At 44.4% G+C, this 12,690-nt stretch overlaps 1 protein-coding gene across 3 annotated transcripts in view; it reads left to right on the forward strand.

Annotated features, from left to right (window-relative positions):
- The first annotated feature begins 254 nt into the window (after positions 1 to 254).
- The window catches only part of chd9 (chromodomain helicase DNA binding protein 9), a 64,098-nt gene continuing 51,662 nt past the window's right edge, over positions 255 to 12,690 (forward strand). The window contains exons 1-2 of one of the 3 annotated variants that reach the window (XM_084013864.1): positions 255 to 401; positions 3,986 to 5,624. In XM_084013864.1, the coding sequence (XP_083869990.1) occupies positions 4,089 to 5,624 (1,536 nt within the window). In that variant the 5' untranslated portion in view covers positions 255 to 401; positions 3,986 to 4,088. Of the gene's footprint in view, positions 402 to 3,985; positions 5,625 to 9,743; positions 9,818 to 12,690 lie in introns of those variants that run through there. The other 2 variants (XM_084013863.1, XM_084013866.1) reach the window with 2 other exon arrangements.

Raw genomic sequence — 12,690 nt, forward strand, 5'->3', positions numbered from 1 at the left:
ATGTAAAACCTCTCCGGATTGGCTCTGGCTCGTACGCGGCCATCTTATGCACCTTGTCAACACTGGGACTTTACGCACAAAAGCGCGATTTAATCAGCCGCATTCCGGTGCCGGTCGGGAGCGGCATCGCACCAAAAGCGCTCGCGCCGTGGGAACCGGTTCTCGATTTTACGCGGAAATGGTGAAATCTTGGCAACTTGTCGGCGCTCCAATGGGAGGAGACGTCACTAATATGCAAATGCGGTGTTGTCAGAGTCACGTCAGCAAGCAGCGGCAGAGCGGAGCCGCCGCTGCGCCGTGGTCGCCAGCAGGAGTACAACTAACAACACAGTCACAACTTCGCCTATAACACTCTTCGTCTACGTCGACGTCCGGAGTTCGCACTTCGCGGTTGGTGTCGGGTAAGAAATTACACTTTTTTCTTCGAGTAATTCTTTTTTTTTTCGAGGGACCTTTCGGACTCGAGGGTTTCATTTCATTCAGGCAAAAGGAGCTGTCAAATCGCTGACAGTGAGTCAGTGGGGCTCGCCTCAGCTGTCTGATGACACACCGCCTCGCTGAGTGACTATCTTCCCGGTAGAAGAACGTCCACTTAGCAAACTTAGCCCCGCGTTAGGATTTCGCGCGAAGTTTGCGTCTACAAATGACAAACGTCACCGCACTTTGTACACAGTTTTTGCTCGAAAAAAATACGCGCGTGGTTCGAAAAAAAAGTAACGTTAGGTTTCCATTTGGTCATGGTGGTCCTGAACTGACAGCGACCGGCACGGGCTCAGTTAGCACCGCACTTTGCAATGTGGACCCGGTTAAACTGTTAGCAATCACAACACGTCGGTACTTTTTTAAATTAGAAATTCAAACGGAAAGTCGGTAACAAACTAGTTGTATTATCACGGACACCATCACTGTCGACCTCTTCATCCATCTCCGGCCGCCTCCTCCTCCCCCTCCTCTTGCTCAGCGTGGGAGCGTCACGACACCCTTTTTTTTTATTCTGTGTTTTTTCCCCAAAGTGGAGGTTTTTCTTGGGAAGCACGTGTGAGCAAACTCAACAGGCCGCGGCTACCAATTTGAAAATCTGAAAGCAAACGCCCCGCGCTGTGCATTAATCTCGCTTCCACTTGAGCGAGCAGTTTGTCTGTAACGCTACATTGTCGCCTCGCTTGGCTTATCAAACCCTGCGTTCGCGTTGGGGGGCGCGAGGCCATTGCTGGGGCAGAAGATGAAGAGGATGCTGGGAACTTCAGAGGTGAGCCCCGGTGTCTTGTCTTAAATGCAAGACGAGACTCCTCCAACAAACTTATCAGAGCTTCGTGTTGTGTCGAGTGTTACACGAACAACAATTAAAATTCGTAGCGTTAAAATGAGTGGAAAAGTCTTTATTAAATTAAACGCGCCTTCGGTTTCAGCGGAGAAGAATAGCGCCAGGCTAATTTGTTGCCACCAACGTAGCTAACTTGACGAAATACACATCCTCGGGATTAGCTGCAACTTGTTGGTGTTTGTTTGACTGAGGTGACGCAGAAATGGCCGTTGGTTTCAGGATTAAATGGCAATGTCGGGACAGTAATGTACATGGACTTCTTGTTGATATTGGGCATGAGTTGCACGTGCCTGGATGGCATTTGCAACGTCATGATTATAAAGGAAACAGCTGGAAGGCGACTAAGGTTTAGGGGGGATTCGTTTCTGTCTCAGGGCCAGATTGTGTGTGTGGGGGGGGATATGTTGCATGGCACATGGGGAATATGATATAAATGTGTGTACTTTTTTCAAACCCTTTCAGATTACATATGGTAGGTCTACATACAGTTTAAACCCCCGCTTTACTGTTGTAAATCCATTTTAAGCTTTGGCTGTGTCTCATACTTAATTTGAACGTCACCAACAAGATAATATCTGTGTTAGGAAATATTTTTAATGACGCAAAATAGTTTTATCAGTTTCATCACATGTTTTTTTCAGTCACAGACTCTTTAGTGTCATCCCAAATGATTACTGCACATTTTTTAAGTGGGTGTTATCATCAGAAACATAGTACGTACAAAAAAAAAAAAAATTCTATACTTTCAGACCCCTTTTCCCGTTTTTTTAGAGGTGGCGTAATTATCCCTTGAGTATGACTGGGATCCTTTTTATTCTTGCGATAATAATTGCCTCTTGAGAGAGCGGCCTTCAAAGATCCTTAAAAGAAATAGTCACCTTTCGGGACTATCACAGGATTCTTCAATTCCCCCGAATCACTATTTAACAACACAGCCTAAATGTGAAAAGTTGCTAATTAATCACATTTTAGTGTAACACCTCAGGCATGTTTTTTGTTTGTCAGATATGAGTTTCCAGTATTTATGTTTTCAAATTCACAGACTGGATGCATTCTATCGTCTGTTGCCTGAGGGGATGTGTATTTGGTTTTAAGGAAGTTCAGCCACTTATGTAGGAATTTGACACTGAATTTGCCACTACTGACTGTACTCGTTAGTCGCTTTCAAACCTTTAGTGATTTATCCGGCCTGTGATTACGTATTATATGTACAGAAGTTGAGTCATGTTCTAGTTATGTCAAAGTTAACACCCAGTGTATCTAAGAGAATGTTATGCAGAAAACATCACTTTGCTATACGTTTAACCACTTTTCAGACCGGCAAAGATATAAGACAATAAGTATCTCTATGAGTTAGACTTAAGATACTGGCGAAATGGCTTTTCACGTCTGTTCTTTTGTGTGCCTGCTTGTATGCAGAGCAAGTCAGCACATAATGACTGACCTTGGTAAGCTTCTGTCATCTTCCGCTGGTCTGTGGTTGCCGAATACTCACACACACACGCACACACAGACATGCACGCACTGGCACGCTCACAAGCTCAAAGAACCTCATCTGCCTCTGTCCCTAGCTGTTGAAATTCTATCAGCTGTTTGCACCTCCCACACATTCTGCAGTAGCAGGGCAGGCGGCTTCGTTGGTTGTTGGGGGTTGAGGTGTGTTTGTGTGCATGTGTGAAAGGGGAGGGGGGGGTACAGGAAGAGGCACCTGCTGGTGGCTAGCACTTGGTTTGCACCAGCCTTGCTACATACATGAAAGGGAATGCTTATTAGTAATTAACAGTACCAAATTTCCCCATGACTCATTTGACCTAGCCATTAACTGCCTGAATGCTCTTACACTGCATGCGCATTCATACAATTCTACTAGCATCACTGATGATGAAATGGATGATACAAGTAGATATGGTGGAGAAAAGTAGCCCTACTTGATAAATTGTCATGTAGTCTCCGCCTGAAAATGATCTGTGTGTGTAGTAGGGCTTCGGTATGAATATTTTAATGACTAGCTTGAAGTTTTCTTCTATATTGCGATCCGTTTTCCATCTCGACCAGGGGTTTCCAACAACAAGCTTGCACGCTGCCAGTGGCTTGTTACCTGTTTGAGTGGCTAACTTAAAGTTCAAAGAATATCTACATATATTTGATAACAAAAAGTAGTTTTAAATTTATATCCATTAAAATGCATCATATTCGGGCCCTTTTGGACAGAAAATGATTTGCCAATCAGCTGCTTCATAAGTCTGGTGACGTGTGACGCCATAACACAAGCACACCAGATTTAACAATGGCAGCAGAAAACAATAAAAGGCAAAATAGTATTTTCATGAGACACACATTTCACAAAAGTGTTTACTAACCTGACAAAGAAGGCCAATGAAGTAGATGCTTTGTTTAGTTGTGTGCGAACACATACACACACTCACCCACAAATGCCTCTGGCAGGATTGTAATAGAGGTGATTACTGTTGAGGCTGAAATGTTACTAAAGTACCATAAAAGTAAGACAGAAATTATCTGTTATTGCTGCGATGAGTAGCTCTTGGACACTTTTATTTTGTCAAATAAGCATTATACACTACTTAGTTAATAACATACGGTCTTCACCTTCTCATATTAATGTTGTATTTGATTTTTTTTTCTCCTCTGTTTTTTGGAAAGGGACACAATTTAATGGACATGCTGTAGCTCACAGTGACGCTCAGTGGGATCAGCTTGGATCCAGCGGAGTTCCAAAGGTTCCAGTTACCCTCCGGGCTCTGCCATGGACTTCTTTAATGACCCCAACCTCTTTGTTGGAGGTTTGGATGGGCTGGACGAGGATGGCTTCCCCTCAGCACCATCACTTGTGGATGAGCTAAACCTCACAGGTGACTTTGAGCCTCTCCAAGTGGAGCCACTAGTCCCAGGAAAACACCAAGACATGATGCCACCAGTTACTCCCCAACAAGCTATGCCTGCTTACAGTCAGCAGATGGGTCACTACATCGGCATTAAGGCACAGACTCCCATGGGGCAGCCATTTTCGGGTCCTGGGAGCACAGGTGGTGGCATTATTGCAGACCACCATGGCCAGTATCATAATGCTGCCATGAGCCAAGTACCACGATCCAATGGGCTGTTCTGTAACAGTAGCAGTCCAATGTGGGGCAACCAAGACCAGAACGGAAACATGTACCACCCCTTATCTCAACAGCAACAGCAGCTTGGTCATCATCAGCCGCAGCAACTGCACAACCAGCAACTTCATGTCAGACAACAAACGCAGCAGCAACAACACCTCCCGTGTCATCAACAACAGGAGCCGCAGCACGGAATGCAGCAGCTGCAACAACAACAGCAAAGACATCAGCAACAGCTGTTAAACCAGCGCCAGCACCAACAGATTCACACTCAGACTATGCCCCTGCAGCAACAGCAGCATCACAATTTCTCCTTTCACCAGGGAGGTCAATCTCAGAGCCAACAGCAAGTTCACCATACGCCGCAGCAGATTCAACACCAAATAACTCTAGGAGGACCCCGGTTCCATTCGAGGGCTATGCCATGTAAGCCTTATTTGGATCGTCAAAATCCTTCTTTGAGTGGGACTTGCATACAGACACAGCCCCAGCAGGGTAGCTACCAGATGACAAGGGGAGGTCAAGCCTTCTCTGGATCAGGAGCGGAAGACCCTAACCTGCCCTTCCCCATGCAGTCGTCTTCTATGGTTCACTCCCTGCCCACATGCTCAGTCAGTTCTGCCACTGCTTACCAAGCTGCTCAGTACCCTGCCTACCCTGGAGAGCCAGAAATGTCCAGTCTAAGTCAGCAGCCTTTGTCCACAACCTCAGTGTCCATGCCCACAACCACCGCACCCCTCACTTCTACAGTGCCTGAGCTCTCAGGGGCAGTTTGTCAGTTTCCATCCACAGCAGTTATGAGGACCCCAGTAAGCCAGGCAGAGGAATGTCCTTTTCGGGCCCTACGTTGCGCTGCAGAAACCCAGGGAAACTGCAAGTCATCTGAGATGTTTGGTGAGTCTATGAACTGCTTCCCCAGTATGGTCAGCCAGCTGCCCTCTGAGCAGCCACAGAGCTGCAGGGCCATCAACACTAATGGATACCAAGCATTGGGAGAGAATCTCCTGCCATCAGAGGCTCAAGACGGAGACTTGGAGGGTCTGGAGCCTCCCGACCTCCTGCCTGACCTCCTGCCCCAGCTGGAGGCTGCTCTCAGCCAGCATGATGAATCAAACTGTTCTTGGGTCGATTCCAGCCAAGAGAGGAAACCACCACCTGTTGAGTGCAAGGATGAAAAGGTAATGCAGTGTTACAAACTCAAGTGTTTTCCTTTTTCGGTTATTAAAAATTACAAATGCATATTTTTTTAAGCACATAAGTCATCACATCAGTCCATCTTATACACACTGTAGTGGAGCAACTCTCGTAATGTACAGCCTATGCACTCAGTCCTTTACGCCAGTTTATTGTCAGTATGGATTAATGAGGGAAATTGGGGGTGAATGTTGATGCGTTGAAATTAATTGTTATAATTGCAAATACCTGCTATACTAATGGAGAATATTTTGTTGCTGACATTAAGAGAATTTATGTATTTTTCCCCAGTGTGTCATGGCACAGAATCTGGCCACTCGTGTAATGTTTAACTAACTATCCCAGATAGAACATGTGCCTGTCTAGTAGGAAACCTGCAATCAGTGGTGGAGAGGGGAAAGGTTGAGAGGCAGTACCTAGGGCCATCTGAAAGCCTTCTGAAAATGATAATGGTCTGTCCGGCCTGACCTGTCTATCTGCCCAGTGTGCCGACAGCAGGTCAGGCCTGATTAGGCTAAGAGTGGCAGGAGTGTCTTCAGGACTTAGCTGTAAGCATACTTAGGGCTATATCAAGATGTGGGTCAGGGCAAGCCAGAGGCACTTGCACACTGCCTCCATGGAGTGTGGGGGAGGTTGCACACTGTTGTGGTCGCTGCCACAGTTTCTCTGTCTGTGTGTGTGTGTGTGTGTGTGTGTGTGTATATATATATGTGTGTGTGTGTGTGTGTGTGTGTGCGTGCATGCGTGCGCACACGTGAGAGCAGGCGGGAAGAAAAGGGAGGGGGAGGGGGTTTGGTAGATGGAGAGAGCTGTAGCTCATGGAAAAAAAGGAGAGCTTAGGAAAGAAAGGAAGGGAAAGAGACAGCAAGGAAGAGCATGAGAGGGAGAAGAGAAGCAGAGGGGGAGGTTGGGAGAGAATGTATTAGCTGGCTGTAACAGGCTTCAGGCTGTTCCTGGACCTCAGTTGGCTAGTAACTTAGCAGCATCCACACAGCCCTCTTGGCCCACGAGTGACACACGCCCAGCAGCAAAATGATGCAGATGTTTCGTCCTGGTTTGCACATTTAAAAAAATACATCCATGGGTTCCTTTTTGATCATATTTTTGTTACATTTGAGTAATATTACAAAAGCAACATATGTTTTGCTAACAATTAAACAGATTTTGTTGATGGTAGTTCATCTCAAACTAGCATGTGTGGAAATTTCACACATTTTTCACGAGAGCATTTATGTACCCCATGGTCCACTACTGATAGAGCCGAGTCTTCCTCATTGCCACTGACGGCACTTACCACAACCCCACCTTTTCTGCATCTGCACTTGCTGTAGTATAGTAATGAATGCATGAATGATCACCATTTTACCGTAACAGTTTGAGTGACTCATTTCAATCTCTCTAAACAGTGTACTGTTACTGGCAGGACAACCCACTAATTAAACCGTACCCGAGCCCATAAGCCAAAACAGGACAAGTACTGTTTCTGCTATTCCCAAACAGGCAGCAGGTGAAAACAAAAAAACGGGTGGCATGTGCGGATGAGCTATGGTTAGGCGGACCATTTGCCAGTCTGCAAAGGTCCTTGATTGAAATGAGGCCATACGAGTGAGCCTCTCCCTGTCTGTGTCAACATCCAGCCCTGTGTTGGATGTTGGCACTGTGCTATTCATGTGCACTGATGTGTGAAGAGCCTGCTGATAGTGTGTTTGCTGAACAGGCAAGGCATCAGGGGCTAGCTGCCCACTCTTCGCTCCCCCGCGGTGAATGTGGCTAATTAGGATTTTCTATGGTTGTAATAGTCAGCTGCAGCTGTGATGAGCACCCGGGGTTCAAGATTGAATAGTTTTCCCAGGTAGCCAAATTCTTCACAATTTAAATTAAGTTAATATAATGTCTAAGACCCTGTTGCAATTAATCTGAACCTAATTGTACAGATGTGCATAGAACTGAGGAGTTAGTTCAAGCCTAAAACGCGGGTATACTCTCAAACGGATGCAGATGTGCAGACACCTTGGAAGGGTGGAAGTGATGTGCGTTCCACACATTTGCAGTAAATCGCTACTCCACCACTCGTGACCAGTCATGACAAATCGGCAGTACGCGGATATCAACAAGAAGAGCCCACACAATGTACACCCTCTGATCCACGGGATATTGTAAGCAGCTGGTAGAATTAGCCTCAGATTTAACATGTGGTTACATTTCCTAACTGCTAGCTTGTCACTTTTACATGGAATTGAGTGGTAAAATGTGCTCAGTCAGTTTGTCAACTGTGAACATGTGAAATAATGCATTATGTCTTATTTTAGAATTGTGTAATTTTCTGGTTTTGCATCTGTGAAAAGTAGCTCGCCCACCATTCCGTCTACCTTAAACGAAAACGGCACTGGACATTTGATCGCTAGGCTCTGCTCCCCGCTGCTACTCCTTCAAGCTGCCAGAGCTACCGCGAAGCCCGCACTGTCTGCTTGAATATTATATACTTTTTGGAAAAAAATAAATAAAAACGATTTCTAGTTAATGATGTGCTAATGTTAGAGCCACAGATTTTTTTATGTACATCTCCTTCCAACCATCACTTTTACACATTCTCCAGGAACAACCATGACTTGTCCGAATTCCACAAAAGCAGCCTGAATTAGAAAAGCTATTTTGTGATAGTCTATGTGCACAGCTGTATAGTTGTTGGAACTTGGCCGGAAATGGATGCTGCTATGCTATGACTGGCCATACATTTAACATATATTATACTACAGTATTACATATTGCATTTTCTTTCAATATCAACCCCCCATATTCAGTTGTGGGTGATTTCATGTTAGATTTGTATCTTCCCCATTTTGTATTCTTGATCACAAACGTGTCTTAATGTGGATGGGATAGAGCTATATATGGATATGAAATAAACTCATTCCCAAAGGCAAAAATTAAACTGGTTTGGGAGATTTATGGGACAACAGCAGTACATTCAAAACAACCCTCCTAGGTGTATTCAAACTGAAAGAGGATGTCGTTCACCGTGGTATCAGTCATGCATTGTGGTACATAAGGAGACATTATTTCAATTTAAAACTGAGATGGGTCACTGCGGGTTCTTGTGCACATAAGAAACCTGGTTCCTGAGAGAAATAAGTTGGCACAAGAAACCTTGAATGTGTTTTTAAATGAACTGCAAACAGGTGACTCCGAAATGTGTCTACAGTTGGATTAGTTTATTCTACCTCTTACCACATTTAAAAAAAAAAAAGAAGAAAAAAGTGAATTGCTGCAGATAAAACAGCGTGAACAAATTCATTGTTCAGTTTTGTGATGTATCAGCCAAACTGCATAGGGGGGCAATTTTCTCCCTTGCTAGTACAGAAAAAAGATGAACAGACACAGAAGTGGAGACTGACAGATACTGATGTCCTGGGCTGCAATAGCCACGACAGGCCGTGACACTGAGCAGGTGCCTCCTCCCTGCCCGCCTGCTGGCTTAGATTTATTATCTGGTACTGGGTATTGCATGCTCTCTACCCTTCCTTGGCCCCTGAGCTGAATTGCGAGTACGCAGCAACTTATCTGTGCGTGCTTGCAAGTAGGCTTTAGCACGTTTATGTGTGCTAAGTTAGCTTTGTTGCTTTCTGACCCCTTTGATGTTTATATAACTCTTAGCTAACCAGCGGACCAGACTAGACAGGCAATGCCATAATCAGCCCTGAAACTTGACACCATGCGTCACCCCAGCCCTCACCCCACATGTGCTACACATGCACATTTTGCACACTCGCACACACCCCTGGGGAAACCTGCTGCTTCTGTAGCGACATGGTGATAGGCTGTCATTCACACACTTTCCCTGATCACCTCCCCCAACATCCATACGCAACACATACACTCTCTGTCCCTCTCTCTCTGTCTCTCTCCCCCCCCTCCCTCTCCGACTTGCTCGCTGTGTCAAGTGTTCTGACTGTTTGCATCCGGCCTCATCAGCCTGTCTGTTTGGACGCCTGCCAGATAAGGGTGGTGGATAACTATGGGGTCAGAGGTAAACAGGAAGTCAGGCGGTCTTTGCTGTAGGCGGAAGGGGAGGGCTCTGAGGAGGAGGCAGGGGAGGAGCTAGGGGAGGAGAGGGAGGAGGGAGTTCAACTTGGATTGAGCGTGTCAGCAGCATGTGGGAACGTTGCCAGCCCAAACTGTCAGTAGGTCTGAATTTAAATTGTTAAATCTTTTATTCTGCTTTTTCTATCCTCCTTTCTCTCTCTTGCCTCTTTCTCGTGGGATTAAATGGCTTTGAATATTTTTCGGGGGTGAAGGGTGGGTGAGTGTTTCCTCGTTGGTCAGATGTGGAAGTTCTTTTTTTTTTTTCGTGTGTGTGTATGTGAGTGGAATGCAAGGCTTTTTGGTTGTGACGTGAGGCAACCTCCTTGAACTTGTGTTAACCTTTGACTAGCGGAGAAGAGAAGGCTGGGTGTTTTTAGACTACCATGCTGTCTCTGGGTATAAAGAGACTCTAAACTCTTGAGCAAGACAGCATGAAAATCACTTGTAAATTAGCCACAGTGCAGTGTGCCACAGAGGAAATTAGAAAAGGCATGAAGGGGTAATGACCCCTTTGCCCTTGTGTTTACAACTGACACAGTGGTTGTCTTCTTGTGGTCTGCGGTAGGGATTGTCTGAGGAAATCTTGGAATTGAAACATGTTAATATCAAGTAAAGCTTCAAATTAAGAGCTAAAGTTAGTGTGGCTGCAATAAGTTTCTCCTTCCATTCCACTTGATTCGTGGTTTTCTTTAACACAATTTGACTTGCAGAACTTATAGTAGTGTCGGTCACATTGTCCACAGAGACGGCAGTTGGCTTACTGGTTACTGATTTGTAAGTTCAGCAAACAGGTTTGTGTCAGTAGGAAGTCATTGTTGCCATGGACACCTATGTTGCAAGTCCAGTCTGTTGTTTACTGATTGTTATACCTGCATTTTACAACACTCAGAAGAAGAAAGTTCACTCTTGAAACACTCATCACTCACTCTGTTATGAGTCAAGCTACTGTTGCATCGTACATGCTCGTAAAAAGGTCAATATAAATCAACAAAGACAAAGAAATTATACTCATGCGAGATGTGCTTGTCATTCTTGACAGTCTTTCCTGAATGGTCGTTAGGAATAAGTTTCATCAAAAGTGTTTATATTTATCATTTCTTCTTGTTTGCTTGGTTGCATTTTGCAAAAAAGTGTAATACATACATAATATTAATCATAGCACGGTTGTTCTTAAGGTATTCTTGCTGAACAGCTACTACTTATTCAGACGAGGACCTAACACTTGTTTCTATTTTTTCGCTCTATATCGGCAATGATATGTTGTGGTTTCTTTCTTTTGACAAATGTACTCATTGTAAGTATGTCGCTTTGGACAAAAGCGTCTGCTAAATGTAAATGTAAATAAGCATCACACAGCAGTCCAAGAGCCCATCTTGGTTCTCCTGTTAATGTGCAGGTTTCTGTGGTTTAGTGAGGACAATGTGTCTAGACAACTTTACCCTTCATTAGTGGTGCCACTAACCAACACCTACCAAAGCTACTGAAATAAATAAATAAATGACACATTGTAGTTTTACATAAAGAAGATAATTTTACTCTCCTCAACCCTTGTGTATTGTATACATATATTATGAACGCATGTATGCGCACCGCTCTGTTTATATATATGATGTATTTACTGATTTTATGTATCTTCTTGTTAACCGGATCTCCATTTTCACACAAAATGTGTATTTTTACTTTTGAAAACAACCATTCCTAACACCAGTCTTCTAACAGATTTAGTTATCTATATATATATATATATATATATATATATATATATATATATATTTTTTTTATTAGTATTTTATAGAAATACTCATGTAAATGATGTAGAGGTGATCCTGTTAATTATGTATGCCCGTATGCTCGGCCACTGCCATTCAAGTGGAGATTCACTCCATAGACCTGGTCTCACATTGAGCAGGGTGTAGAAACCAGAGCAGGGGGAAAAAATCCTTACTTCATCATATCTTGAAGGCTGCAGGTCGACTGCGCACACTGTGTGTGTGTGTGTATGTGCATGCATGCGTGTTCACATGTAGCTAGTTGCCTGTCTGTGTGCACATTCGTGTGTTCACATGTACCTGTGTGTGTGTGTGTGTGTGTGTGTGTGTGTGTGTGTGTGTGTGTGTGTGTGTGTGTGTGTGTGTGTGTGTGTGTGTGTGTGTGTGTGTGTGTGTGTGTGTGTGTGTGTGTGTGTGTGTGTGTGTGTGTGTGTGTGTGTGTGTGTGTGTGTGTGTGTGTGTGTGTGTGTGTGTGTGTGTGTGTGTGTGTGTGTGTGTCTCCCTTTGCACTGCCCTTATAATGAATGAGTTGTGAAGGTCTGGCAATAAGCCCCTTGCTGGATTCCCCTCATCCTTCCCTCTTTCCTCCCTTTGCTCTCGGTCTCTGTCTGGCTCTCTCTCTCTCTCGTTCGCATCCTAAGGGACCTCCTCTCAGCTCCACTGCTCAGTTTGCACTGATGTTCCCATTAATGAATGGCATCATCCGGCTTGCTTGTTTTGCAGAGTTCAGCTTCACTTCACTGCCTGGTGTCTGACCTGCTGTGCCGTCTCTGATTCAGAGAGCACCACGTCATTACTCAACCGCAGTTAAAAAAAAACAGTAGGCTATCGAGGAAAAAGGTTCATGATTTTGTTTGTGATTCATCCATTTAATTACACAATAATCATGAAGTGTTTAATGTGCAAAAGACAATCATACAACATCTGCAAAATTGTCACTTCTGTGGGGTCCACGTTTGCTTCTTTTAAGTCCATGATATAGTTATTGGTAGAAGAGATACACAGCTTACCTTCCCACAGTCTTAAATACCTCCTGAACAGATTAAATGCTACTTTTGTTCAATAAAATATTAGTATACTTGAGTGTTTACTTGTGTTTGAACAGGAAATTAACCACAACTGGCATGTAGGATTTGGGAGTCGGCTACGAATTGTGAAGGGTGTCCCTCGGTGGATGGATGGCCTCCTGCTTCCTATT

Source organism: Eutrigla gurnardus (genome assembly GCF_963514095.1).
Source record: "Eutrigla gurnardus genome assembly, chromosome: 1".
NCBI classification, from domain to species: domain Eukaryota; kingdom Metazoa; phylum Chordata; class Actinopteri; order Perciformes; family Triglidae; genus Eutrigla; species Eutrigla gurnardus.